The following is a 27,213-nucleotide window of genomic DNA, read 5'->3' as shown; positions in this document are numbered from 1 at the left end:
GACACTGCACAGGGCCAGAGGAGTGAGGAGCTGACCCTACAGTGAACTGTCATCTTGCAATGACCAGAGCCTAACAGTGACCTTATCCTAAAGCTTTTGTAAACACAAAAAAATGACTCAACCAACCCCATTCCTCTTCCACCCATGCAAATACATACATGCAGCCACACAAACATAGACAAACACACACACACACACCCCAAATGCCTGTGGGAATCATGACCACATTCTCTCAGGTGACACTCTCAGTTTTCCACCTGTGTGCCAACCCAGAACTCTCTCTCTCTCACTCTAAAAAAAGATGTGTAAAACAACAAAGTGACAAAACCAAGAGAGTGAGACAGAAAAACAAAGAAAAGCGAGAAGCAACAGCATTCCATTCATTCACGCCAAAGAGAAAAGAGAGGTGTCAGCTCTGAGAGAATAAAATCAAAGAGCCAAGACAACAGCAAAAAGTGCTTTCCTCCGTGATTCACCACACGTACACACATACACACACACACACACACACACACACACACACACGCACATACATACATACATACTGAAACACATACGCACACTGAACCACAACCGAGTGCCCAAGATCAGGAGCTGGCGCTGGTCAGGACTCTGAGGGGAAGTTAAGTGCTTCGGGGTGGTTGGCTGCTGCGAGGCGTCATGGGCCGGGGGGAGCTTCACGCGCGCCTGTTATTATTTTCCACAGAGGTCAGCTGCTAAGAATGCGAGGCATGCCAACGGCAGAAACACACCGCCCTCCCTCTCACCCTGTGCACTCCTTTATCTCTCACCTTTTCTCGACTCTCTCTTTCTCTGTCTCTCTGTCTTTCTTTCTATCTCTCTACCTCTATCACACTACCTGTATGTTTGCAGGGCCTGATGTATGCTGTCGTTGTTGTATCTTGTGCTTTCTTACTGTGAATCAGTCTATGTGGCTTTGGTCATCTGTCTCTTTCTCCTTCTCTCTCTGAGTAAAGAATGAAGTAAAAAAGTGGGGCTATTCTGAGCTCTTTCCCTACAGGATATCCTTTTGGACACCCTGTGTGTTTGCAAACCTCTGGTGGTTAACCATCTCTCTCTCTCTCTCTCTCTCTCTCTCTCTCTCTCTCTCTCTCTCTACACACTCTAGACTAGCACACATGCATACATGCATGTACAGATTGTGCACACACAATCATCATACACACTCCAAGCCCTTATACTAAGACTTCATACACATACTCCAACTAAGTCCTATTAACCAGAAGTGATATTAGTACTAGTACACAGTCAATGCACACACAAAAAAGTATCACTTATTGGGCTATTCTGGATTGAGTGTTGAGTGCAGCACTCCATAACTCAGATAAACTAAGCCCTAATGATAAAGATCTCCAGACCCAGAGGATGTCGCCTATAGACCACTTTACCTGCTGATACTTCACCCAATAAACTAAGCTATACAATTCTATACTTGACTTTATTCCACTGCTTGGTTGAATTTCCCATTGTCATGTGTATCACACTTAATATTACTTAATAACAGAATTAATTAACTACGTATATTAATTCGCCTAACTCGTTGTGAAGTTTAAAAGAATTGTCACCTTGTATCAGAGCTGTAAAATATAGACGTTCAGAACATAGCAACACTGTAGCATATGACGGAGGTGGCTTTTAGCTAGTTGGATGGCAGTAGGCTAAGTAACATAGTGATGTTTCAAAGCTAAGGTTCATCAGAATTCTGGGATATGCCTGCTTGACAACGGGATGGAACTAACGACTGGCCTTTGGCCATAGCAACCATCCATTTAGAACGGTAGTTTGTCCAGCAAGTTGAGAAATTAGTTGATATGTGGCGGAAAGAAGTAGTTCTACAAACAAGACCGTTTTAGCGATTAAAACGTTTAAATTATAACAGGAAATGAACATAACGCAAGTGGCAACAGTGGAATAAGCGGGATAATGGACTCCACGTTCGGTTCTCCGCTGCGCGTCGGGGCCGTTTTACCACCTCGAACGTGCATTTCTTTCTGTGAACTGAACTCCGTGTCGTCCATTATCCTTTACATAATATAGACTACATCAATGCATCCTTGATAAATGGGGAAAAATGGTAACCTTTCCTCTAGAGTAAAGTAGACTTGCCTGAGCACATTAATATTCTCCATATTTATAACTCCATATCCGGTGGTTTCAGCAATTTAGCCGTGAGGATGACAATAACTGCAACATTTCCTTATACCCCCCCAGATCCCTGTCACTGTGAATAAGTGGTGAATATTTGACGCTCATTATTGGCACCAGAGGATGTTTAGCAACTCATTATTCCTGCTGTCTCTCTCAGTAAAAGAATGGACTCATCTGAGCCTGTAATCTATGGCTGACAACAGTGCTATAAGAATATACCATTAAATGGAAGGTGTTATAGACATGTACTTTAAAAGCCTGTGGTAGTGTTTGGAACTAAAACCAGATGATGCCAATATAGACTTGCACTGAGTTTTGTATTGTATGCCTCATTCCTACTCAGTTAGCTGAGGGCACAGATGCCAGGGCCTTGACCACATCAGCAAGAGATAGGAACTGACAGTTGTGAGGTGTCCTCTGTTGCCTCTATTGAATAAGTGTGTGTGTGTGTGTGTGTGTGTGTGTGTGTGTGTGTGTGTGTGCATGTGTGTGTGTGTATGTGTGTATGTGTGTGTGTTTGTGTGTGTGAGTGCATGTATGTGTGTATGTGTGTGTGTTTGTGTGTGTGAGAGTGGGTGTTTGAGAGAGAGAGAGAAAAAGAGGGGAAGAGACAGAGAGAGAGGGAGGGAAAGACAGAGAGAAAGAGAGACAAAAAGAAGGAGAGTTTCTATTTCTAGACATAGAGACGTCTGGACGTCTGAACAAAAGAGACGCAGACACTGCCCTGGGAGAATCAGAACAGCTGAGTCTCTGTGAAACTTAACCATACATCACCCAGTGATCAGCCACTCTCTCTCACATACACGCACACAGACACAGACACAGACACACACAATCACATATTTGCATATAGAATGGGACACACAAAATAACATGCAGTGCACAACACAAAACAGATTATATAATAACACTTTTTAAATATCACGTTTGAAGCAACGGCAACATACTGACTGCGTATCACACGTATACTGGACATTCACTTACCAACAAACACTTAACGCTAGGCAACATGCGCATTCACTTTCACACTTTTTAAACTTACCGATTATCTTCCAGCTAAATCAGTCGCACCGTGACAAAAGAACACACAGACAACATGCACCAGTGCGAGACTCAGTCCCTTTGACGGCGTGTGCTTACCGAGCAGTTCACACAAGTTAGTCCTGTGTCCCTCCTTCCTTCTGTCAAGTTAAGTTTGCTCCCTTCATTTCCTCTTCTGGGAGTGCGAGTGGAAGAGACGGGAAGAGAGAGAGAGAGAGAGAGAGAGAGAGAGAGAAACGACCCCCACCCCCCCACCTCTTCTCTTCTGAGCTCTACAGCACCTCCTCTGTCCGTGGTGGCTCTTTGTGCGGTTTCTGTCTTGTTCTTTTTCTTAGTCAGATAAATCCAGTTTCCCCACTCGTCTGCTGAGCGTCTCCCGGAGACTGCCACCTCCCAACACAACAAGCTAAAGCAGGTTTCACTGCACGCATGCAGAGAGAGAGAGAAAGAGAGTGAGAGAAAAAGAGAGTGAGAGACAATGCCTAGTCAGAGACAGCGTGTGTGTCTGTCTGTGTGTGTGTCTGAAAAAGTGTGAGGACACAAAGAGCTCGTGCCGAAAGCTCCCCAAACACACGCACACTCTTCTCTCTCTCTCTCTCTCTCTCTCTGTGAAGTGAGTACTGCCTCTTTCCATGCACTATGCCGGAGTGGGACACTCACCACCATCGCCCCCTCTCTCCCCCTCTACCACCTCCTCTCCTCTCACCCCCTCCCTCTCCCTCTCCCTATCTCACTCACTCTCGTCCACTAGTCATTCAGTTAAGATGAAGCCAGTTAATTCTGACCAAAGTCCAACCTCACAACGAGGCTCTGAGCCCTCTACTTCACTGTCACTGTTTACATGAATCAGTGTGAAGTTTTCTAGGTGATATCTCACATTTGAATACATTCATTGGATTGGAAACATACATAAGTGCTTTTATATTGCACTTGCAAGTAAAAAATGACCATAAAACTACTATAAAAATAGCTAATGTTATCCCTGCTCTATATATGATGAGTTAAGATGATAAACGATGCAATATGATACGATTAAGATATAATGCTATAGCATGTAAAGCTATACAATATGTTATACAGTTTTATTAGTGCATGGGAAGATTTATGTACTGAGGATTACAGGCTAAAGATGCTGAACCTCAAATTACCCTCAATAATCTCATCCTACATGCAGACACTCTTGTGTCAGTCGATTTGCTGCTTTGATCTAAAATTATAAATGGCAGTCACATAGCTTCTCCCTCTCTCTCTCTCTCCCTCCCTCCCTCCCTCCCTCCCTCTCTGCATTTTGGTATGGTAACTCAGAAAGCAGAAGCACTGAATGCTCAGTAATTTACCATGTCCTCTTCAACTGTTCCAGCATTTAAACATATACTGTACCCATTCCATTCCACAGCTTTCCTATACATCCCCCCTCTCTCTCACCCCCCCTCCCCCTCTCTGTCTATCTGTGCAGTTGAGCAAATAAAGATCATGTCAGCTCTGTGTTTTGTGCTGCTTGTAGGTCTCTACCAGCTAAGTCTGGTTGGATTGGGCTGGTGTGTGGAGAGAGACTTCCCCAAGAAGCATGCCATGGGTCAAGAAGTTTCACCCTTACTGATAGAATACTAGAATATTTATCTAGCATTATCTACCATTACATTAACATGAATATAAAAGCATAGTGGCGGGTCTCACCCTGTTACAGATAAATATATAACAACTGGGGCTATTGCAAGTTTACTGCAGCTCTCATGTGTCGCAGAAACATATGGCTCTGCTAATCAGAGAGGCATCTGAAAATATGCATGGTTTCATCGTGTTTGCCTCAAACTGTTTCATGTGAAATCTGTCTAAAAAAAAAAAAAAAAAAAAAAAAAAACTCCTGCCCCGAGCAATGCTGTCTGCATATAATCTCTTGTGCAGTTCGCTCCAAGCTGACCCACTTTTACAGACAGTGTGATTCAGAACCTATCCTCGCTCGCCCCCTAGACACTCAGATACACACACACACACACACACACACACACACACACACACACACAGCCCAACCCCTGGCTCAGCCCTGCAGACAGACACGTTTCTGCTCTCTGTTCCGATCTGCTCCTCTCCGAACCCGGCCGCCTCTGCACAGACACACATGCACACACACACGCACACACTGTCTGACCCAAGCCGGCCTGACCCACTTCTCCTCTTGGTCCCCAGGTTGCTGGCCTTGCTTAGCAGTGGACGCCTCTGCCTGAACGGGTCCTGCACACCAACAGTTCCTCGAAAGACACCGGTGGCGTTCAACTGATCATCCAAATGTGTTTGAGACTCCAGTCAGCTTAAGTTTAATCTAACCTGATCTAACATTACACTGAATCCCAGCTAAACTCAACGTGCTGTGAACGCCATGACAGTCAACACAGTGGCACTGTCAAAGGATACCGTTTTGAGTCATTTTTAGTATTAGCATTAATAGCACTAATAGCGCTAATGCATGGCTGATCCATTTTCCATTAATACTCTCCACACCTCCATGAATCTCCTCCTCCTGCCTCCGTCCGTCCCCAGTCACCCCAGCCCCGATGCCCTCATCCTCAGTAGGGGCATCAGGGCGGGCAGGCGGCCTGCCTACCTCCGGTTCTCTCCTGCTCCATCCCTGCTCAGCCCCCGGCGCCCTCTGAAAGTCAGTCAATCTGGGCCGGGCTCCGTGCACAGCTGTCCCCAGTGGCATGTTGCCCCGAAAGTCCCGCGCCTCTGGAAATAGCTGCGGTAATCCGCCACGCAGACAGAACATTCTGTCTGTTTTCCCTGCAAGCAGACGGCTTTTTTCTCTCTCTCCCTCTCTCTCGCTCTCTCTTTCCTCCAGCGCCGATCACCGTCACCGGTGGCCCGGAGAGGTCGGGCAAGGTCCGAGATGAACTTGCTCTCTTTTCCTCCCTCTTACCTCTCTCTCTCTCTCTCTCTCTCTCTCTCTCTCTCACTCTTTTTCTCTAACCTCGATAGCGGTGTGCTGGCACCTCTGGGCGTGATATGTTAATATTTTAATCTGATGCCATTATTCACGCTCCTGCAGCAAGAGCAACAGCTCACCAGTAAGATGCCGTAGCCACAACACACAACATAAGCACAATGTTAATATTCCTCTGTTTCTCAGCTATTGTATGTGTGTTTGGGGAAGGGGGTTTATAATATAGCAAATATTATTTTTTGTTTTCCCTTAATTTGTTTACTATTCTTTAATGCCAAACATTTGGCACTTATGCACAATATTTCAAGACAGAAGTATCATTACAATTTAATTATAAGTATGGCAAAGTGTTGGAAATTTGCAATATTTCACTATGGCATACCATTGGGCCTACAGCTCAAAATCATTAATTTCCAAGTGTGTGTGTGTGTGTGTGTGTGTGTGTGTGTGCTTGCATATAGATGTGTGTGTCTATAGGTGTATGTGTAGGTGTTTGACATGGACAAGGACGTATAATGATGGAGGATATCACCTGAGTCCCAATCTACACCAAGCCGCAGAGGCAGGTCACAGGTCATGAGAAAGTCTGGAACAAAAGAGCTGTTGTGGGGAGGAGGTAGCAGCTGTGTGTGTACCTGCACATGCGGCTCGGGAACAAGAACGCCTTTGCCGACCAACTGTTGCGTGTTCATTCTATGGCCAAATTCAACTGGACAAAGGAAGCGACGCCAGACAAAAGGAGAGAGCTCTGCGTGGCGTGTAATACTATGCCATCCTTCCAGAGGCCCTCTAGCACTCATCCGATCCACAGCCACTTCAGTACGACACCCACCCCCCAACACACACGCGTATACATCCACCTCCACCTCCTCCCTCACCCCTACCTCCATCTCCTCTTAGCCTGTGAACATCCAGCACACCCCCTCCCTCCCCATCGAGACCACTTCCTTTCAACAGCACACCAGGGGGCACTTTCTGCAACCAGCTCAGGTGTGCTGCAAATTTGGGACCCTCCAAAGCAAGCACAGGCAAAGGCCCCATGACCCGACGGAGCAAATTAACACCAATCACAGATGCTGAAAGCCCAGAACAGATGGCCAGAAGCTCGACTCACCAATCAAAGTGGTTTGTGGGAGCAGAGGGCAAAAAAAAGTGTTGCGACAAATTGGCAAGCACAGCTTGGAAAGTACCAAAAAGCCTGGCTGAAAGCTATGACCATAACAACGTTTCCTAGAGTTGCCAGAATATCCGTGGATTATCCCCTTGTATTGTGCGATGTAGACTTTGTGTAAATATTTATTGAGTAGAAAAAAATCGCTTTTATTTTCAGCACATTTGCTTTTCTGGAAATTTCTTTCTCTGGTTTTCAAATATAGTACATTTGGATCTGGATATTATATCTAAACTCCACCGACCCCAAAACACAGGTACACAACATGCATAAACACAATTTTTCAATGTTCATCTTTCAACCTCTCTCTCACACACACACACACACACTATGTTCCTCTTTCATTATACTCTCTCTCAGCCTATGCTCGTCTCCTACTCCGTCTCTCTTTCTCTCTCTCTCCCACACCCACCCACATACGTACATACAACAACAACTTGCATGTGGGTACAACTAATCCCAGCCGTAGGCGACCAGGATCAGAGAGGACAGAGCTAGAGAAGAAGCCACAGAGCAGGAGTCTCGGGCAGCACGGCCACATTGATCAGTCTCGCAGGCCACTGACCCTTCACCTCTAACCCCCTGCAGGCTGCTGCCGGGCACAGGGCAGGATTCCACAGGAAATGAAAGAAGGAATGGTGTGTGTGTGTGAGAGAGAGAGAGAGAGAGAGAGAGGGAGAGTGAGTGAGTGTGAATGTGTGTGTGTGAGGTCAGGTCACACAACACACAGACACAGCGGAAAAGTGCACACACACATCTCAGCTGTCCACTCTCTTCCCCATTACAAGAGAAGCGCCTCAGGCCAGTTTCCACCTATTTCCAGGCGAGCCAAGAGAAGAAAGAAGGGCTAACCTAGTCAGGCAGAAAAACGGGTTCTCTGCGCTCTCCCAGCAAACCCAGTGACATGCTGGAGTGAGTGACCGGTGCTCTGCAGCAGCTATTGCCCGAACCTCCAGTGCCGGGTTAGGCACGTCCCTGCAGCATTAGTTCACTCAGGTGCATCGCAACGTTTCATCGTCGAGCAGAACTGCAACCTAAACGAGGAGAATGTGTGCAAATCACCTGCAAATTCTGCAAATTACAAACTTCTCATGATTTATACTCTCATCCTTTTGCCCTTGTGTTTGCAAGGTAGCATTTACCCGATCACCAAGGTAGTTTTTACCTGATCACCAAGGTATTATTTACCCTGTTACACTAGGGTCTTTGGCGACTCTCTTTTAGCTTGAATGTTATTTTTTCACTTGTAGGTCGCTTACAATAAACGCGTCAGCTCTATGAAAAATGCAATGTCATATGTAAACAGATAGGACTCAATGGAAATTCTGCCAGAAAAGTTAACTTGCATTTTGGACAGACAAAGAATTGCATTTCTTTGGAGGGCATATGATTTGATTAATCCAATATTAAAAACCTTGTTATAGACACAAGGCAGTTTGGAGATACTGTCTTTGTTTTTCCATATTCCATATCTATATAACAGAGATTTTACATAATTAGATTAGATTAAATTCAACTTTATTATCATTGTGCAGAGTACAAGTACAGAGACAACGAAATGCAGTTAGCGTCTAACCAGAAGTGCAAAAAAGCAGAGAAGTGCAATGTGAACAATATAGACAGGTAGTGCAGTATACATTACATAGTGCAGTGTAGACAGTAGTACAGTATACAGTTAATCAAGTGGTAAGGTTTACAGTAAGGATATGTGCAGTGTATTAACAGTAACATTATAAGAGCAGAATAAATATGTATATGCTGTATGAGCAATATAGACAGATATGTACAGTATCAGATATGTGCAGTGCAGTAACAGCAACATAAGAGTAGTACAAAAAGTGTATGTGGAGTATGAACAGTATAATGGTATGCACTTTGCAATACAGTATTCAGTTTAACACTTGCCTTCTTCAGTAGAAGGCTAGACTATAGAGTGTTAAAGCATGTTATGTTTGTGCCTGAAATACTCAGGGTATTTCAGGCATAGACTAACAAAACAAAACATTTAAGATTATGAGAATTAGTCAAATCAATCAGATTGCACAATATATAATGTCATAACAATACAATCCCATATTCTAAAAAATATCATAAATAAATCCAATTCCATGTAAATATAACCAAATACCTAGTTGCATGACCTTGGGGCCACCCTGGGACCAGCTGATGTGGGATGAGCTTGATGGACCTTAGATCAGAGGTCTGCAACCTTAAAAACCTTTCAAATGAATCACCAGGGCTATGAGTTTTCCTAGTGACGTCACTGGGGTTTTTTTTTCCAACCACTGAGTTAATCCATTCAGGAAATGACCGTTCACGTCAATAGCAGGATCTGTGTCTCTGCACTTAACCTGTGCTAGCCTACATCCTTGCTAAACCCCCACCCACACCAAGACCAATCCCTGTTCCTGTTAACTTCTCACTAAACTTAGTGGCCCAAATCACAAGAATAGGTTGGCATACAAAAACACAAAACAGTAGAACACTTTTTTTTTTTACCTTTGTAGATCATTCATAGGCATGACAGGCTGGCATAACAGCTGTGGAGGAAAGTGATATAATTAAAATCCAAAAGGTAGTTATCAAATGTTACCTGCCATCTGCCTATGAATTTCCAAGAATGACCACTGTAGATGCTAGGCCTATGCCTCAGCATGGCTACACTTGGGAGAGCATAAGGTTTACAGTAAGGGAGATTATTCAGAGGCTGGGTCCATGCTATTAATAGTTATTACTGCAACATATTGAAATTAGACCAAATTGCTATATTTCCAATCATACCACAAAACTCACCTGACTGATTCGTCTAAAATGTGTGTCTGTGACTGGAAAAATTCTTATTTGATATGGATGGACTCAGACTTCTGTTATTCTAGACTCTGCAGCCAACAATATTAAGAAATGTTACGATAAAGTCATGATATGCTTCACATGACACTTGATGCATAGCAGCCTGTATAATGGGCCCTCTTTTAAAGCATTATCTGAAGACATGATGAGCCGTATCAGATGTCGAGCTAACCTTGATAAGCCCCTGGGCCTGGGTTGTGTTAAGACTGCCTCTTCAACTGTATGAAACCGGAGCCAAATACTCACCAGGGTATTTATAAACAAAGTGGTTCTGGTTGTAGAAATATCTTCACAACTGGTTATGTGGCTGTAAGATAAGGCTGAACAGCGCTAGCTGACTTCTTCAAGGGCCCGCGGCTAATGCCAACTAAGATGACTGAAAATGTTCATGCTCCAAGAGCCGGAAAGCGAAACACCCAGACCTGAAAAAGGTGTCGAACGACGACAACATTAAGATAAACATGAAGATAATCACTGTAACTACACACAGTAGGCGAGCACAATCTCCTTTGATGACCCACAACCCTGCCTAGACAGGCAGCAACACCGAGCTGTTTCGGTTAGTCATATAGACATGAGTCGCCATCTAATGGTGGAACTATGCAACTGTAAAAAGCATAGGTCTACTAAACAAAGCAGGGTTATCATTAAAACTGACGAAAAGCTTGATTGTTAGCCCTACACTTAATGAAAAGCATGACTGAAACTGTGAATAGCAGTGATACACAGTTTTGTTAAATGAAATATAAATGAAATGAAAACCAGCAATGAACAATACAACACAAACTAAGAAAAATGAGATGCCTCCCTCAATTTTGGCTGTGGTTATCATCCCTTTATCCTGATCTGTTTGACTTCTTGTTACTGTGCAGTGACAAGAAGTCACAGGCAACAGGCCCACTTAAAATTAATTAAATATATTTGATGTCATGTATTAGTTATCTTTTATCATTGTCAAACTTAAATACCCAAAATGAAGGACTTAAAATAACAATTATAGGTCTAGGCTACTCAAACTGAAATAAACTTCACAATAAAAAATGTAAGATCATTTTTTTTCCAAAACCCACATTTTAAAAGTGAAAGTCGAACAGGCTATTAAATTAGATTATATTTATGCTCTAAATTAGCTTACAAGGAATCTTGAAAATGCATCCTTAAATGTGTATTTAGTGTTAAGTATGAAACTTTTTGTAGACTACCATTCACACATGAGTATGCCTCACTGGGCTACATGATGTGGGAAACAGAAAACCAGTAAGTGGAGAGAAAACATTTATTGGCCAACATAATTTATATCCTTAAGCAGTAATTAATTAAAATCCAACAATAATAATAATTACTGAGGCAATCTTTTGCAACAAAATATAACACACATTCTTTCGGAACTTCATTGGAATGCATAAAATTTCAATATAATAATTTAAGTACAGAGAGCGGTTGTGTTTAACCTTAATTTCTGTTTATGTACTGTTTTCAAGTACTGTAGTTTGCTTCAAAAGTATAAATGGCAAATCTTATCTTTTGCATGCAGGGCACATGTGATCACTGTGAACTGGTTTTCGAAAGCAGATGTGGATGGTTGATTGAAATAAAAAATTATTGACCGCACACATAGGTGAAGGGAGTGCCATCTTTACCAAAAACGTTCCAAACTGTGGTTTGCAGGTCACACCTGCTGACCACAACAAATCACATGAAAGTGAAAGAAATTCAGCAGAGACAAAACTAAGATCATGTTTAATCCATCAAACTCACCACACCTTAGACTCAGTGATGAGTGGTTTGGTGTCATTGTAAAGTGATTTATTAATGACTTCATCCATTCAGTCATTATTTTGGAAGTCTGCAGGTCGATTCATCCATCAGTAAGTCTGTTAATCATTGTATAAATATTTCTATCCATTATTAAAACTAATAAGTTTATGTAACAAAACAAAAAAACCCTATGACTTGAAACATTGCATCGTAACAGGTTTCCATGGAGTCTCTTATGTTAATAATGATTGAGGCCTCTTGTCCTCATCTCTGCATGACCACACAAGAGCTCTTGAAGAGCACTGCTGAGACACACAAGGATTATGCTAGATCCAAGGGCAAACACTGTATGTAACCCCATAGTTACACAGGCTATCAAGGGACAATTACATCTAAATGATTGAGGGAGGGTGGATGGCGGGTAGGGGGGTAACACTGTGAGAGAGTGTCCTGAGAGAGACATTCAGTGCTAAGTGCCAACAGCAGAAGATGCTGTGGTGAATGGTGAATCGTTTAGAAACGGGAAGAGTTGGGGTGGGGGTGGGGTAAAATACACATGCCTGTCATTCACTTCATCTCACAGAAGCCCTTAACCAAATGGCACACCAGTTCTCCCCTATTGGACACACTGCGTTAACAAGGTGTCGATTGAGAATTAACAAGGTCTGCCATGTACACAAATTTGATTTTTTTTGTTCCCTCACCAAATAATATAAAATAATATGATTTGGTGTGAAATAATAATATATTATTTATAAAAAATAATGCAAAAATAAATTCTAACAATAATTTTCATAGATTGTGTTCAATTATGTTTTTCTAAAAAGTACACTTGGACCTTGTTAACTCTCAGTTGACAAAGTGCACACTAAAGCAAGGTTGGTGGTTATTTTAGACAGACAAGCACCATTTATATAGACAACCAATCACTATTTGGCATGGTTAGCCCCTAACCAAACACCTGGTAAAGTACTGTACTGCTTATTATTAGCAGTCAGTCTGGAAGTGCCAGATACCTCGGATGTAACTCTGAAAAACAAAGCAATATGGCAAGAAGACAGCAAAAAAATGGCACAATGACAACGGACACAATACACAAGACCAGGCAGCATCTGGCTTGATTGAAAGCAACACTTCTGATATGGCAAATCACACAGACACGCATCAAGTGATATTGAGTGTAAGCAGTGACAACGTCTTGTTCCAGTGCTTGCACAGGAAGCATTTCCGGGTGGGCGCTTCTGCCGGCATTCGGTTTGGTTCACGTTTTTGACTAGCTGTTATGAGAACAAGCCCGTTTCTGAAGGACAGCACAAAGTCACTGAGGTTCCACTGCGCATGCGAGTGGATTTACAAAGGAAGGCTTGTGAAATCTTCTGGAGAAAACCACCTCAGTAAAAAGAGGTGTACAAGAAAGAAGATAAACAAAATGAGTATGACCCTCCTATTCATTTGCATTATAACACTACAGTTAGTTCAGGTCAACTGATAAAATGGCTACATTGAGAACATACATGGAAAGACTGAAAGTACTCAGCACGTTTGATATGTATAACTGCTTGAGTGAGGAATAACTGCATTATACTTTGCTACAGCTTCTGTTCTGTTTCGACAGCAAAACATACCCCAGAATAGTACTTTGTCCTAAGCACCTGTAAATAATTTTAGCTAGTACGGTATGAATATATAAATAAATTGAGTTAAATATTATTTCAACTACATTAAAGAGTTGGCTCCCAGCTAATTAGTAAGGTACTTCAACTAAATAGTTTGTGAAATTGACGTAGGATAGTAATACACTCATTTACAATGATCCAAAAGTAAGGCTTACTTCAACACCATACCGGAAGAAATTCCCTCCACAAAACAGGTGAGGAGGAGAGCACAAAACTTAAAGGTATTGATTATAAAGGACTTTTATAATATAATATAATATAATATAATATAATATAATATAATATAATATAGTATATTTTCTGAATCAACAAAAAAAATCCTTTAAAAATAAAAACCTTCAAGTAAAGTGCCAACTGGTTGAAAGCACAAGTTAATTCCAGCCTTGTTACCCACCAGTCCTGTACTATCTTGATTGTCTGGGGTCTTCCTCCTTTTGTGCTTTGTTCTGGAAGGTTTTGTGCAGGTGCAATGGAGACACGTGGAGTGTGAGACGCGTGGCAGGTCATATGAGTGCATGTGTGTGTGTGTGTGTGTGTCTCCTTTCCTCACAGTGTGTTTACAGAGAAGACCAGCCGAGTCCTCTCCGTGCAGCCTGGCACATGGTGGACTGGTGCAGTTCAGTGGAAGCCAAAAAGCTCATGCCACTGCGCTTTAGGGGGGGTGGTCATCTTGTCCAGCCCCAAAATCTTTCACAGCGACTCTGGGTCAATCAGCCCTCACAGCTAACTCTCCACATGACAGAAACCTGAGTTTGTCACCCTCACACGCCATGATCCTGGGGCGCAGGCAGCCCAACACTTGCACCAATCTCCTCATCAGTGCCCCGGGGGAGAGAGAACAGAAGGGGCAGTTAAAAGCGTATGTGGGCAGTGGAGTCCAAGCATTCTGCAGCATCCCCCCTCAGCTCTCCCCTTCACCTTCTCCCACCTATGGCTATTGACCAGTAAACATGTCGTCACCAGGGACAAGTGAAATCACATTATGGGTACAAGTATCAATGCTGCCAATATACAGTACATACATTTACATACACATATAGAATGGGCATAATATACTGCAGCTGCCCATTGACAAGAGTGCTATGGAAGCCTAGACGTGTTTTTGTTTTTGTTTGTTGCTGTTATTGTTTTGTTTTTGTTTGTTGGTCCAATCATTTGGTGCCATAGGCGGTGCAGGCCAGGCGGACAAAGAAGAGGCTGAGCGCTTTCTGCGGCGCCGTGCGGCGTCTCGTGAGCTGCCCGCGAGGGGCCCTGAGGACGCACAAGGGATGGACGAACGGAAGGGACAGCGGCAAAGGGGGTTACGGACGCGCGCGGTGGGGGCGGGTGGGGGTGTGAGGCCAAACGGGCTTGTTCAGTCCTGCAGCAAAGTCTCGCGCCAGTTGAAGGTGTGATTGGGCCCGTGGGTGAGAGGCAGGATGGGCGGGTCCACCAGCTGCCACACGCCCATCTCGCCGATCTCCTCGCACGCGCAGAAGCCCAGGTAGGGAATCTAGGGACCGGAGGAGGGGAGGGAGACACGACACAGGGCAGAATATGAACATCCAGCATACAGATGAACACATGAACACACACACACACACACACACACACACACACACAACACACATGTAAACACACACACACACACATGCAAACACACACACACACACACAACAAACTTTAGAGTCAAATCTAAAGTTATGAGATGAGGCGAGCACTGGAACAGATGGTCAGATGACGAGGCTGAGATGGAGAGAGAGAGAGAGAGAGAGAGAGAGAGAGAGAGAGAGAGAGAGAGTGGGGAGAGTAAAGAAAAACAGACGGCTGACCTTTCGGACCACTTGCACAAAGTCCTTGGAATTCTGGGGGCTGAGGCCCTGCATCTGCCGCGTGCAGGCCTCCAGGGAGGAAGCGTGGGCCACTATCAGCACTGTGTTTCCTGTGCAGGGGATACAGAGCTTATTGTAGCATAATCACAGACCAGCAGATGGGATCGAGCACCGTGTGGGCGCTCGCTACACCCCCAGGCAGACCTTGCTACGGTGTCCCTGCAGGGTCAATCATTCGTCAGAGGGATCGCCAAAAGCTGAGGGTCCCACCTGATTACCATGCTGCTCCCTCTTTCGCAGAGCGCTCCTCCTTCTCCGCAGTCTCAGTGTAACATTCTCTCTTTTTTCTGCTATGACCATGGAATGACACATGTGTACCATATGTCTCGCTTTTGATGGAACTTGTGAGTCACCATTAGGTCTGTTTTCTGTTAAGAAGACTGACTGACTGGTTCACATGCATAAGCTGATGTTCTGATCTATAGTGGAAGTTTGGTCTACGGTCAGCTTTGTCTTTCAAAGCAACATGAGTTATACCAAATAAGACATTTCAGAATCATGACTGAGTCCTTTCACAGAGACAACTGACCACAGTATATGCACAGCTGTGTTTTGACCCCACACCTGGTCTCATAGGGGAGGGAGCTCTATAAAGAGAGGTTGCCCTGCTCCAGGTGAAGTCGTCAGGCCGTCAACTCACTCACTCACCGAGGTTTTTGCAATCGCTGAGGATCTCCCGAGTCACCTGGAAGCTCCGGCTGATGTACGTGTCGTAGGACTCGGACACACCAAGTTTGCTAATGGGTATATGAGGTCTGGAGAAAAACAATAGTGTGGTCATTTCACTAATGTGTGTGTGTGTGTGTGTGTGTGTGTGTGTGTGTGTGTGTGTGTGTGTGTGTGTGTGTGTGTGTGTGTGTGTCTGTGTGACTTAGTCACTGAGTGTTTTTGTGTGTGTGTGTGTGTGACTTAGTGACTGAGGACCAGATGTACGTACATTTGCGAACGTAGCGTTATCAGCACCATGGACAAACCGCAGATTGCGAACGCAGTCATACCCAAGTGTACGTCATATTTATCAAACTTTCAATTCATAGTGCAATCTGCGCCTTTCTCTGCCTTTCTCCGCCCCCCTAGCGCAATTTAAGAAGGTCCACAACTGAACGGAATAACCTACATACAAGCTCAGTTCAATGAAGTTAACTGATGAAAACATTAAAAAGAATCCAACGTTTAGCGATCAGGAAATAATACCATACATGATATGATGTCAACAATCAGGGAAATAATGAAGATCAGTAGTTCTACTCAAACTACTTGTGCACGTAGGCTATGAAAGATTGGTCAAATCTAGCAAGTAGGAAAGTTTAAGTGAATTACGTGAAAGTGAAAGTAAGACATTCAAAGGGGCAATGAAAGTTAAGGTTGCTTTTGATATTAAAACTGACGCATTGACGCATTGAACTGCAATTTGGATTAACACCTGCTTTTACAAGGCGGAAGTATTTAGGCGCAGAATAGTCGTGTGCTTTCAGGAGCAGTCTTTGTACATACCGCGGAATACATAACTAGGCGCTATTTACGTTTCCCCTCCCATCTCTTTACGCTAAACTCCCACTTTCCCCTGGATCCTCCCATGAATGCATATGCATGACACGGAAAAACGCAATTTGCCATTTTCAGCTCCCGCGACAGGCGGTTAGCGCTTTTACATCATTGCGGCCTGTTTGTACATATCTTGCAATGATTTTACACGCACGTTGCGAAACAAATACGCCTGAAGTGGGCGCAAAAGCGTTAGTACATCTGGCCCTGAGTGTGTTTGTGTGTGTGTGTGTGTGTATGTGTGACTGGATGACTGAGTGTGTGTGTGTGTGAGTGTGTGTGTATGTGTGTGTATACACATACTATATGTGCACAGCATGTGTGTGGGTGGGACAGGTGAGCTCACCTATACGTTGTATCCACACACAGGCTGGCAGCTGCCAGGTCAGCAGGGGGTATCCAGGAAGGCAGGGAGGTACCCGAGACCCACTTAGTCCACTCAAACAGCCCCGGCTCCACACGAATCTTAGTCTTCCCATCCTGCTGGAGACCTGCAGCACGCACACACACACACACACACGCACACACACACACACACACACACACACACACAAGGACAATTTAAAAAAGAATGAGCATTTTTGTCTTGCCATATAAAAACACTGCGATGCACTGAAATAGTGAATTCCTAGAATTATATCATATAGGAATTAGCATTACTGGTTGTATCTGCTCCTCAATTTACATATATCTCAAAGGGCACAACAGTACGTATCAGAACACTTTAGGGTGTTTGATGGCGTCTTGTGTATTTAGATATGATAAACTTCTGTTGAGTATCTGTTTGCTCATGTATGTAAGGGTGCAGAACTGTATTCCTGCAGTACTGTACCTCGCAGGATGTGATGGGCTGTTTGCACACAACGCAGTGAGGGGGAGCAGTACACAAAGTCTATGCCTGTCTGACTCTCCAGCAGAGCCTCACCTGCAGACACAAAGATACAGCAGCATTCAGATACACACATCAAGGCACTGTGGCAAAGAGGCACACGCAACACAAACACACACACACAGACACACACACACACACACACACACACACATGACAGGCTTATGGATCCACATGTCCACATATGTTAGCCTAGCTAGGTTATCTTGTTATGGAATTATTGCATAGTACAAGAGTGACATCTACCTTTATCTTAACACAGCTTCAAATCCTTCTTTGCGCCGATACAGTGTTTTACATTGTCTGAGTCTAAGTCTATTTGTAAGTACAGTATCCAATCAAATCATCCAAATGAACTAAGCAGTTCTAGTATAGTGCAGGGCTGCTCTTTTGCTAATGGAAAGCTTCCAGAGAAGCCAGACATCCTAAAAGTGGTGGGAGTAGTTGATGGGAGTGGTGGGAGTAGTTGATGATACAAAACTAGACTGCACATTGGCTGTGTTTGCCTATAATGCAGCCTGGTGCCTTGTCCCTTGATTTCCTATGCACTCCACTCTCCAAACACTTACTGTCTGGGTCCAGGAAATGTAAACGGACATCCCCGGGTGATAAGGCTAAAGCCCATACTTTATCGTCTGTGTCTGTGGGAGGCAGGGGAGAGTGCTTACCTATGAGGCGAGCCTGTGTCGACCCAAACACAGTGATAGAGCAGTCCTTATCGTAGTCCCTGTAGCCACCAGTTCTCGCTGGAAGACTAGCCGGCATGTTAAGATTGGACCGTACATATCGACCTGGGTGGGAAGACATGGGACATGGGTGGACAAGCCAAGCCAAAGTGGGTATTATCAAAGAGACTCCAGACAGGTCTGGAATCAGTATGTCTGGGACTTTAATGACCACGTCTCAGCTCTTTTTTTGCCTCCCTACCTTTGGCATCAAAGCACTGGGAGATCCAGTGTTTCCCAAACACCACGTCCATTCTCTCGCCGTGGCGACACACAAACAGGGTCCTCTTGGGCAGCCGAGACTGGCTGTTGCTGATTGGCCGAAGCATCTGGAATGGCAAGGGACAGATGTTCAATTTGTCACGTACAAACACTTTTAAACGCATTTCCGCAACACCCAATCCAATAACCTTCATTTGATCTGCATGGCCAAGATACAGCACTAGGCACAGTGCTGACTTAAAGCGTTTATACTTACATTATGAAATGTTATAAAATCCATATGAACATTCACATGGTTTCAAAAGTAAACATACTGATTGGTAAACCTCATGCCCCACCATCTAATGTTAAAGGGCATCAGGCTGAAAACTGCACACCTGCCTTACCTGCATAGGTTGACAAAACAGACCAGTGGGGTCTATAGGACTCGGGTCGTCCAGAAGGCGGCCGTCCAGCTGACCATCTAGAAGCAGACCGCCTAAAGCACCCCCCATGCTGGTGGGGGAGGTACTGTTGAGGAAAGAATGGGACCTGGGAGAAAAGTGTAGCACAGATCAACATCTCAGTCAACCATGTGTTGGAGAGATTTATTGACATGTAAAGCTTTGTTCACTGGTTGCAAATCGCTCCCCCATCTTCTATCATGAAATATATATTTATCACATTTCATCCCAACTTAATAACTGAGCCTTGACTATCCTCTGTAATAACAAAGTTTACCATTTACAATATTGACACTCAACCTCTTCACATTTTATAATGCCGTGGCGTGTACAAGTTTTTTTTTTTTTTTTTTTTACGCACCCATGGAAGATCCAGGTGTCACACTCATCTGCCCGACTGACATAGTTTTCAGGCAACAGGCCAGACAGCCCCGTGCCCAGCGAAGTCCCATAGACCCAGCCCTCGCTTGCACTGCCCTGCTCCACGGGCGACATGAAGATGAAGTCCCCCGGCACCAGCTCCAGCTCGTCCTCATTCTGCGGCGCGTACGGGTACATCACCCGCAGAGTCTGGGACAGAAGGGGAACCGACAAGAGCCCGTGAGGAGGACATGGAGGAGATGCCCACGCTTTGACCACATGTGCTTCCTATTCTATCAGTTTGTTAGAGCACGTGGGATGAACAGGTATGTGATGTTTGTTTCTGCTGTTCACAGTATGGGGCCCTTATTTAAAAGATGGCCAAAGGGCAAAGTCAGGCAACGAGCAAAGTGTCCTTTGTGCATGAACTAAAGCTCTCCTGTGGTGTGCGGGAGCATTGGGCTGACAAATCAATATTTGCGCCTGGGACCTTGCTCACAATATTACATTTGCAATTTACCAAAATTGATTTAAATAGACTTTAGACTTTGCACTTTGGCTTATTGAAATTAGGGGCCCCATATCTGTTGCATTACTATGAGCTGGTCATTCAACAACAACTGCTACGAAAGCACACAGTCACATGTTAAAATGCCCTGCCTCCACTACAGTGCCCCACCTCATGATTGGCAAACCGGATGTCCCTGGAGAAGAGCACGGCTAGCCAATCGCAGCCCTGCGTTACGTCGATGCCCTTGGCCAACTTTTCTAACGAAGACAAGTGATTGGTCTGGAAGTGGTATGCAAGAGTAACATGAAGCTGCTTCTTATGTGGCTCCACGTGGGCGTCTGGAGAGGGGATAAACCAGAGAGATGTGAGGGGAGTGCCTCTTAAACACATCCATACAATGGAGCCATGCTGTGGTGCTACACTGTAGATGAAAATAAATGCATTAATGAGCCTTTGTTACTACTCAAAGCCCTACGCAAATGCAGGCTGTGGTTTCAACCTTCAAATAAACAAGTAGCCAAGCAACCGCTCCTTCACAGAGTTACAGAAAATATTTGTCAATTGACGGATTAGATAGAGATCCCATAACTTGTTAGGCATGCATGTTGACCACATACAGTCACTGCCATGAAAATGCAAAGCGATAAAATGAGAAACTATCACCATTGAAGTCTGTATCTCCCACATGCAGTTCCTGCTGCCCACCTGCTTTTGCCGCCGCCTCGTTGGCAAAGTCCAAGGCAAAGGTCTTAAGCACCTCGGCCACCTGCTCGTCCACGAAGAGGCCGATGAAGTTGGAGGAGGTGTAGAGCTCCAGGGGCAGTGGGTTGGGGAAGCGGCCCTTCCACTGGCCCACCGTGGTCTGCAGCGCCTCGCACAGCGCCTCCACCTTGGCGTCCGCACACTGTGGGCAGACACCGTGTGGTCAAGTCAGAGGGTGGGCAGTCAGGTGGGGTTCCCCTGGCAACCACACCCTCTGCTGAAGAGACTAAAGCAGAGCTGTGTCTGTTGTATTGGTATCCATGCAGATCATTAAAAAAAATAGTTCTTCCTTAAAAGTGCTTGAAATTCAAAGTAAATGTCTCATGTATAGCTGTATGAATTTGGTATGTAATAGACTTAAGCAAAGAACGTTTGAAAAAAGATCATTAAATCATCAAATTTTGTTGTTTACTTTACAAAGATATCCTAAAATGATTTGTAACCCATAAAAAAGATAAATTATTGGATTATAGTGATGTTTTAAACGTAATTGTTTAACCTGAATTCATGTCACTGATGTATTGGATTATGTCTACAGTCATTCCGACTATAGAAATGGATCAAATTAGTCACTCTGCAGATTGAGATCATTGTGTGCCCCAAAATGAACATGGACTAGGTCAATCAAAGGAAAGAGTTGCCTAAGGATATCAGAAACAAGATGATAGTCTTCAAATTCAACATGCTTGCCTATCAGAACATCTCCGGTGTTCCTGTGACTAGCACATATTATAAACAACTTTAAGATGCATGGGACTGTGGCCAACACACTGGCCCAATCACAGCCCCCTAAGGAGAAATAGACTTTGGACCGAGACAAAACTGGAGCTTTTCAGGGAGACTGTATGTGCACTGAGGATAAAATGATGGTGTACTTATTATGGAAAATAGAGGACTGGAAGGCATCCTGGGTGCAACATACAGTCCAGTGTCAGAAAGCTCAGTCTCAATCGCAGGTCTTGTTTACACAGCTAAAAACACAAGAATGACTAAAGAAAAAAACAGTGGACTATTCTGAGGTGGCCCTCTATGAGTTCAGACCGGAATCTCATTGAACTCCAGAAAGAGCTGAAACTTAGTCACAAGGCACATTTCAAAACTGTGACAGATGGAGCAGTTTGCTCAGGAAAAGTGGTCAAAACTACCCGTCTACAATGCAGAAGTCCTCAGAAGTATTCATTCACTTATTCAGAGCTACAGAAAGTATTTGTTGCCAGTGATTGCCTGTAATGTTGTCCAACACAGCATTAGCTAAAGGTGCCCCAATATTTGTCCACGCCATTTCATTTGTTTGATTACCTAAAATGAATGATCTGAATGAGGAGACAAAAGCGCAATCTGATTTGCACCATAAATAAACAATGACGAATGCCATTTACTTTTGTGAGTTTCACATCATTTCAGAGAGTGAGTGTTTGGTACCAACAAATTTTGCAATTACTGTGCGTGTGTGTGTGTGTGTGTGTGTGTGTGTTATCAGTGTTTCCCATACATTGACCTATTTGTGGCGGCCCAGCACAATATCAACACTGACCACCACACAATGATTTTCCAGGTTGTACTAAATTGTGCTTAAATCTGGTTAGCATCATATCCATGCTGCGCTAATTTGTTGAAAACTGTTGTATTGAAGTTAATTCTGCAAACCAACCACCACAAATGGAATTCAATTCTGTGGGAAACACTGTTATGTATATATATATGCCTATACATACAGTATATGCCTATATACAGTATATATGTCCCTTCAGCAGAGGGTGTGCGGATTTGCCCTCTCTATAAACTCGCTTACCTTTACAAATCAATATCAACTGTCTACAACTGAACAGACAGGAGTGTTCTCTAAAGTACTACAGTATGTATACATACTGCAAAGTAGATTCTCCAAAGTAGATACTCCAAAGGACACTTACTAAGGGCCCCAATTTAAATTACGGGGAAAATGCAGTCAGTGAATGGGCCAAGTGTCTCCTGCATGAAGCTATTAAGTGGCATGTGAGAGCGTTGAGCTGACCAACCAATGTTTGCTCACAGAATTAAATCAGTACATAGATTTTGCCTAGTTATCAAATTAGGTGTAGTTACACATTAAACATTGCAGTTTGCCCATCATTTAAATTAGGGCCCTACCATTCTGCAGTGAATACTGAGCAGCGGACACTGAGTGAGAAACCAAACCAAGTGCTGGGATGCTAGAGGAGAGGGTCCAAATGAACTGATAGACTTAAGACAGGCTCAAGAACAACTGTGTTGTTGTGTCAGACAAAACAGAACAGCGCAATGAGACCAGAGGCTCTAGAAAGAAATATCAACAGCACTGTCCCCAAAATCTGCTCAGCAAGAGAACAGCCCAATGTGCAAGCAAATGTCACCAATGGAACAACATGAGCAGTCACCTAATATGAAATGAAATGCTGATTACTTATCACTCCTACTAAAATTTTTTTTTAAAATGGTAAACACATGATGGGGAAAAAAACACACACACGCTCATCGTCCTACGCCTCCCTCAGGCTGACTCACAGGAAGTACTCTGAACTGTGCTCTGTTTATTCCTAGCACCCAGGGGCACTTCTTGGTATGGCCCGTACAAGCAGTTGATATGGATATACATAGATAAGATAGATTTACAGGAAGACAGAAAAAGAGTGAGAGAGAGAAAGAAATAGATAGAGAGAGTGAAAGAGAGATAGAGAGAGTGAAAGAGACAGAGAGAGAGAGAGATAGAGAGAGGGAGAGAGAAAGAGAGGTCTTTGAAAATATTGTACATGGAGCTGGTAAGTCCCGCCCTTTCCGCTATCCCCGCTGGACCTCTAGATTGAAAAATCGTTAATGCAAGTGAATGTGAGAAAATAATTATGGTCCCGTTTGAATTTTGCCATGAATGTGAACATATGTTGTCTGTGAATTTTTAATATAAATTTTCGTGTAAAGATTGCTACAATTGAGCGGGTAGAAGTTTGATACGGTTAAACTTTGTGTGAGAGCACTTTGTGGACTACAACTTTCCGCTAGACGACAGCTAACTAGTTTCCCATAACAACCATCAGTTGGTCGAGATGTAGAGGGTTATTAAGATCGACTTTGAACACAGTGAACCATACAACTTTACAATCACACTGTATCATAGTGTTAATGTATTGAGTGAAGCTAGACATGTTTCGAATATTTTTGTTACCATGTGTGTTTATTCCTGCCGTTACAAAAACTAGCATTTCAGTTAATGTTAGCGATTAGAGCTAGCTCACGTCACAGGTGACATGTAGTCTTTCTCGTTATGTCTTTTCCACAACTGATAGCCGAAGAATCATATAATATACTGTCAAACTCGTAACATGAAAAATTATATTAAAAATTCACAGACAACATATGTTCACATTCATGGCAAAATTCAAACGGGACCAGAAAATCATTATTTTCTCACATTCACTTGCATTAAAACGATTTTTCAATCTAGAGGTCCAGCGGGGATAGCGGAAAGGGCTGGACTTACCAGCTCTATTGCACAGTCGTGCCAATAAAGCACACTGAATTGAACTGAGAGACAAACAGACAGACAGACTGTGGCTCTACACTAGACAGACTGTGACACAGAGGGCCCCTGCCTCACCATGAAGAACTGGCAGAGCGTGATGTGAGGGAAGATGTTGTGGGCCTTGTTCTTGCCGCACGTGACGCGGCTCTGCTGCCAGAAGTGGGCGAGCTGGTGGAGCAGGGGCCCGCTGGGCCGCAGGTACAGCACGTACTCCCTGGGCAGAGGGTCGTCCAGGAAGGGGTCGTCCACATGAGAAAAGAGCCTGGACACATAAGAGGACATTAGATCACATTCAACTTTGTCATTGAGCAGAAGGCAGATACAAAGACAATGAGATATAGTGTAGTGTGAATAATATAACATTAGGTACACGTTAATTTGTGTATTTATAATAGTAGATAGTAAAGTGATTGAATAGCTATGAGTCCTGCTTCTAGTGCATCTAATCAGAGGTGAGATAGTTCGACTAGCTCAGGAGGAATTAAGGGGTGCATCTAATCAGAAGTGAGATAGTTCGACTAGCTCAGGAGGAATTAAGGGGTGCATCTAATCAGAGGTGAGATAGTTCGACTAGCTCAGGAGGAATTAAGGGGTGGCGGGGGAGGAGGTCACGTAAAGGCAGAGATGATCACATGTGGGAAACGCAAGGGTGTTTAAGTTATCAATACAATCAAGTAGCTTTTGCTCTATTTGCTTAATTGTGTCACTGCAATAACTGGGGACTAGAGGTCTATAGGAGCTGAGGTAGCACATTTAGTATCAGGCAGAAGCCAGTAGGGGGCACTAAAGACCCATTAGTGACTAAATGCCGTGTGAGAGGCCAAGCTGTGCTGAGACTGAAATGTAATGCAGAGAGCCCCAATATGAAATATTATGAAAGAGATATATCATGGTACTAAAATGTTAATGTGTGTGTGTGTGTGTGTGTGTGTGTGTGTGTAGCACGTGTAAACTCACCAGTCACAGGCAGCTTGTACATTTCTGCCCCCAGTTGAAACCAATGCTTTCAGCCTACAATATGAATGAGAGTGGGAGGAGAGAGAAACAGATGGAGAGATGGAGAGATAGAAAGAGACAGAGAGAGAGAACAAAAAAGAGAGGTAGGGATCAGCTCCATGGTTGCATGAGTCACAAAATCAATAGTCTCTCTTCCAGGGGATGTTTATTACAATGAGAGTATTCAGGAGTGAGTTCGGCTAACTGTGTACATGGCCATGACATAATGTACATACACACACACACACACACACACACACACACACACACACACACACGGGGGAGAGAGAGGAGGTATTTGGTACAGTAAGGGAGTATGGTAAGACTACCAGCTCATCCATCTGAATTTGGAGTAATTATTTGTATATGCCTTTCAGTTTGCACACGTGGTGTGCCGTTTTCCTACTGTTGTTCTGCTAGAATAACTTTAGAAATGGTAACACCATATAGACAGGAAATTCGATTTGCCATATGGCTTGTTATTTCAGAAACAGGATCCGTTGTGAGTGTAGTTTGTTTGCCACAACAAGGCCGTGTAACAAACGCACAAACCCTTGCAGTAAACACACTTTACATATGTCTGTCTCGCAAAATTACCACACACCGAATCAACCCGCCCACACACATTAAGTCAGCCAACTACACAACACACACAAAAACAGATTCACACACACACACACACACACACACACACATGCCTGAGTTTTGAGAGCACACGGTGGGGGAGGGGGATAGCAACACTATAACTAGCGCATCGGTGGAATTACAGTAATTTCAGTAAACTTCAGCCCTCACGATCTGGGATTCCGTTGGGCCTCCCAAACATCTGATACACAAACCTAGTGTAGTACGTAGGCTGCAAGTTTAACCATCATATAACCACAAACACAGCAAGGCCACCTACGGTCAAAAATCTCAGATCAGATGAACACTAGGGCCTCCATCACTCGCTGTGCACGCACATGCACACACGCACGCACACACGCACACACACACACACACACTGCCAAGGCTTTGGACTAGTTACTGTATATTTTGTCTGAATACAGAGCACAGTTAGAGTTTCGCTCCTGTAGCAGCAAAACATACATACACTCATTAACGTAATCTTCTCTCGGACACTCTTTCATCCACGCTTGGAGCCTAGGTTCTGCAAGCCTCTAATTAGCGCCAGACTGGGTCGCACCAGGGTACGTGCATCTGCAGATGAGAGGAGGCACAGAGCGCCGGAGAGCACAGAATACTACAGAGATCTGTTTTTGTCTCACGCACGTTGCTAAGATGTGGACTGAGCATCATATGGTTCTTTGTTTCAACACTCTTAAAACGAATGTGATGTCCCTATCTGGACACAGAGATGTGTTTAAAAAAACAATGCCAGTTGTGTTGTTTTCAACGCAAGTTATGCTATTTTTTAACACATATTGTGTTACAAATAAAAAATGCAACAACACAAACTGTTAGCATCATATCCATGCTGGATATCTGGACACAGAGATGTGTTAAAAACAACACAAGTTGTGTTGTTTTTGCATAGAGTTTTGGGCTCATATGACCTGTATGGCATGTGCACCAGGGTATATGCATCTATCAAATGAAAGAAAGCACAGTGTCGGAGAAGACAGAGTATAACAAAGATTTTTTTCTCACACATGTTGCTAAGATGTGGACTGAGTAATGCATTAGGTTCTTTTGTTCTGTAAAGCCATAGGGATCATATGAACTCTATGGCGTGTCTATGTGTGAGGCGC

At 43.8% G+C, this 27,213-nt stretch overlaps 1 protein-coding gene across 2 annotated transcripts in view; it reads right to left on the bottom strand.

The window, feature by feature from the left end:
- Positions 1-12,447: 12,447 nt before the first annotated feature.
- The window catches only part of ubash3ba (ubiquitin associated and SH3 domain containing Ba), a 31,770-nt gene continuing 17,004 nt past the window's right edge, over positions 12,448-27,213 (bottom strand). The window contains exons 2-14 of one of the 2 annotated variants that reach the window (XM_048237487.1): positions 25,424-25,477; positions 24,542-24,728; positions 20,833-21,073; positions 20,338-20,507; positions 19,660-19,868; positions 19,242-19,386; positions 18,836-18,962; positions 18,577-18,699; positions 17,852-17,944; positions 17,366-17,510; positions 16,123-16,229; positions 15,415-15,524; positions 12,448-15,095 (exon numbers count right to left, since the gene is read on the bottom strand). In XM_048237487.1, coding sequence (XP_048093444.1) covers positions 14,958-15,095; positions 15,415-15,524; positions 16,123-16,229; positions 17,366-17,510; positions 17,852-17,944; positions 18,577-18,699; positions 18,836-18,962; positions 19,242-19,386; positions 19,660-19,868; positions 20,338-20,507; positions 20,833-21,073; positions 24,542-24,728; positions 25,424-25,477 — 1,849 coding nt within the window. In that variant the 3' untranslated portion in view covers positions 12,448-14,957. The remainder of the gene's footprint in view (positions 15,096-15,414; positions 15,525-16,122; positions 16,230-17,365; positions 17,511-17,851; positions 17,945-18,576; positions 18,700-18,835; positions 18,963-19,241; positions 19,387-19,659; positions 19,869-20,337; positions 20,508-20,832; positions 21,074-24,541; positions 24,729-25,423; positions 25,478-27,213) is intronic. The other variant, XM_048237488.1, reaches the window with a different exon arrangement.

The sequence above is a fragment of the Alosa alosa genome, chromosome 2, assembly GCF_017589495.1.
Source record: "Alosa alosa isolate M-15738 ecotype Scorff River chromosome 2, AALO_Geno_1.1, whole genome shotgun sequence".
NCBI classification, from domain to species: domain Eukaryota; kingdom Metazoa; phylum Chordata; class Actinopteri; order Clupeiformes; family Clupeidae; genus Alosa; species Alosa alosa.
This window is presented reverse-complemented; position numbering and strand designations above follow the sequence as displayed.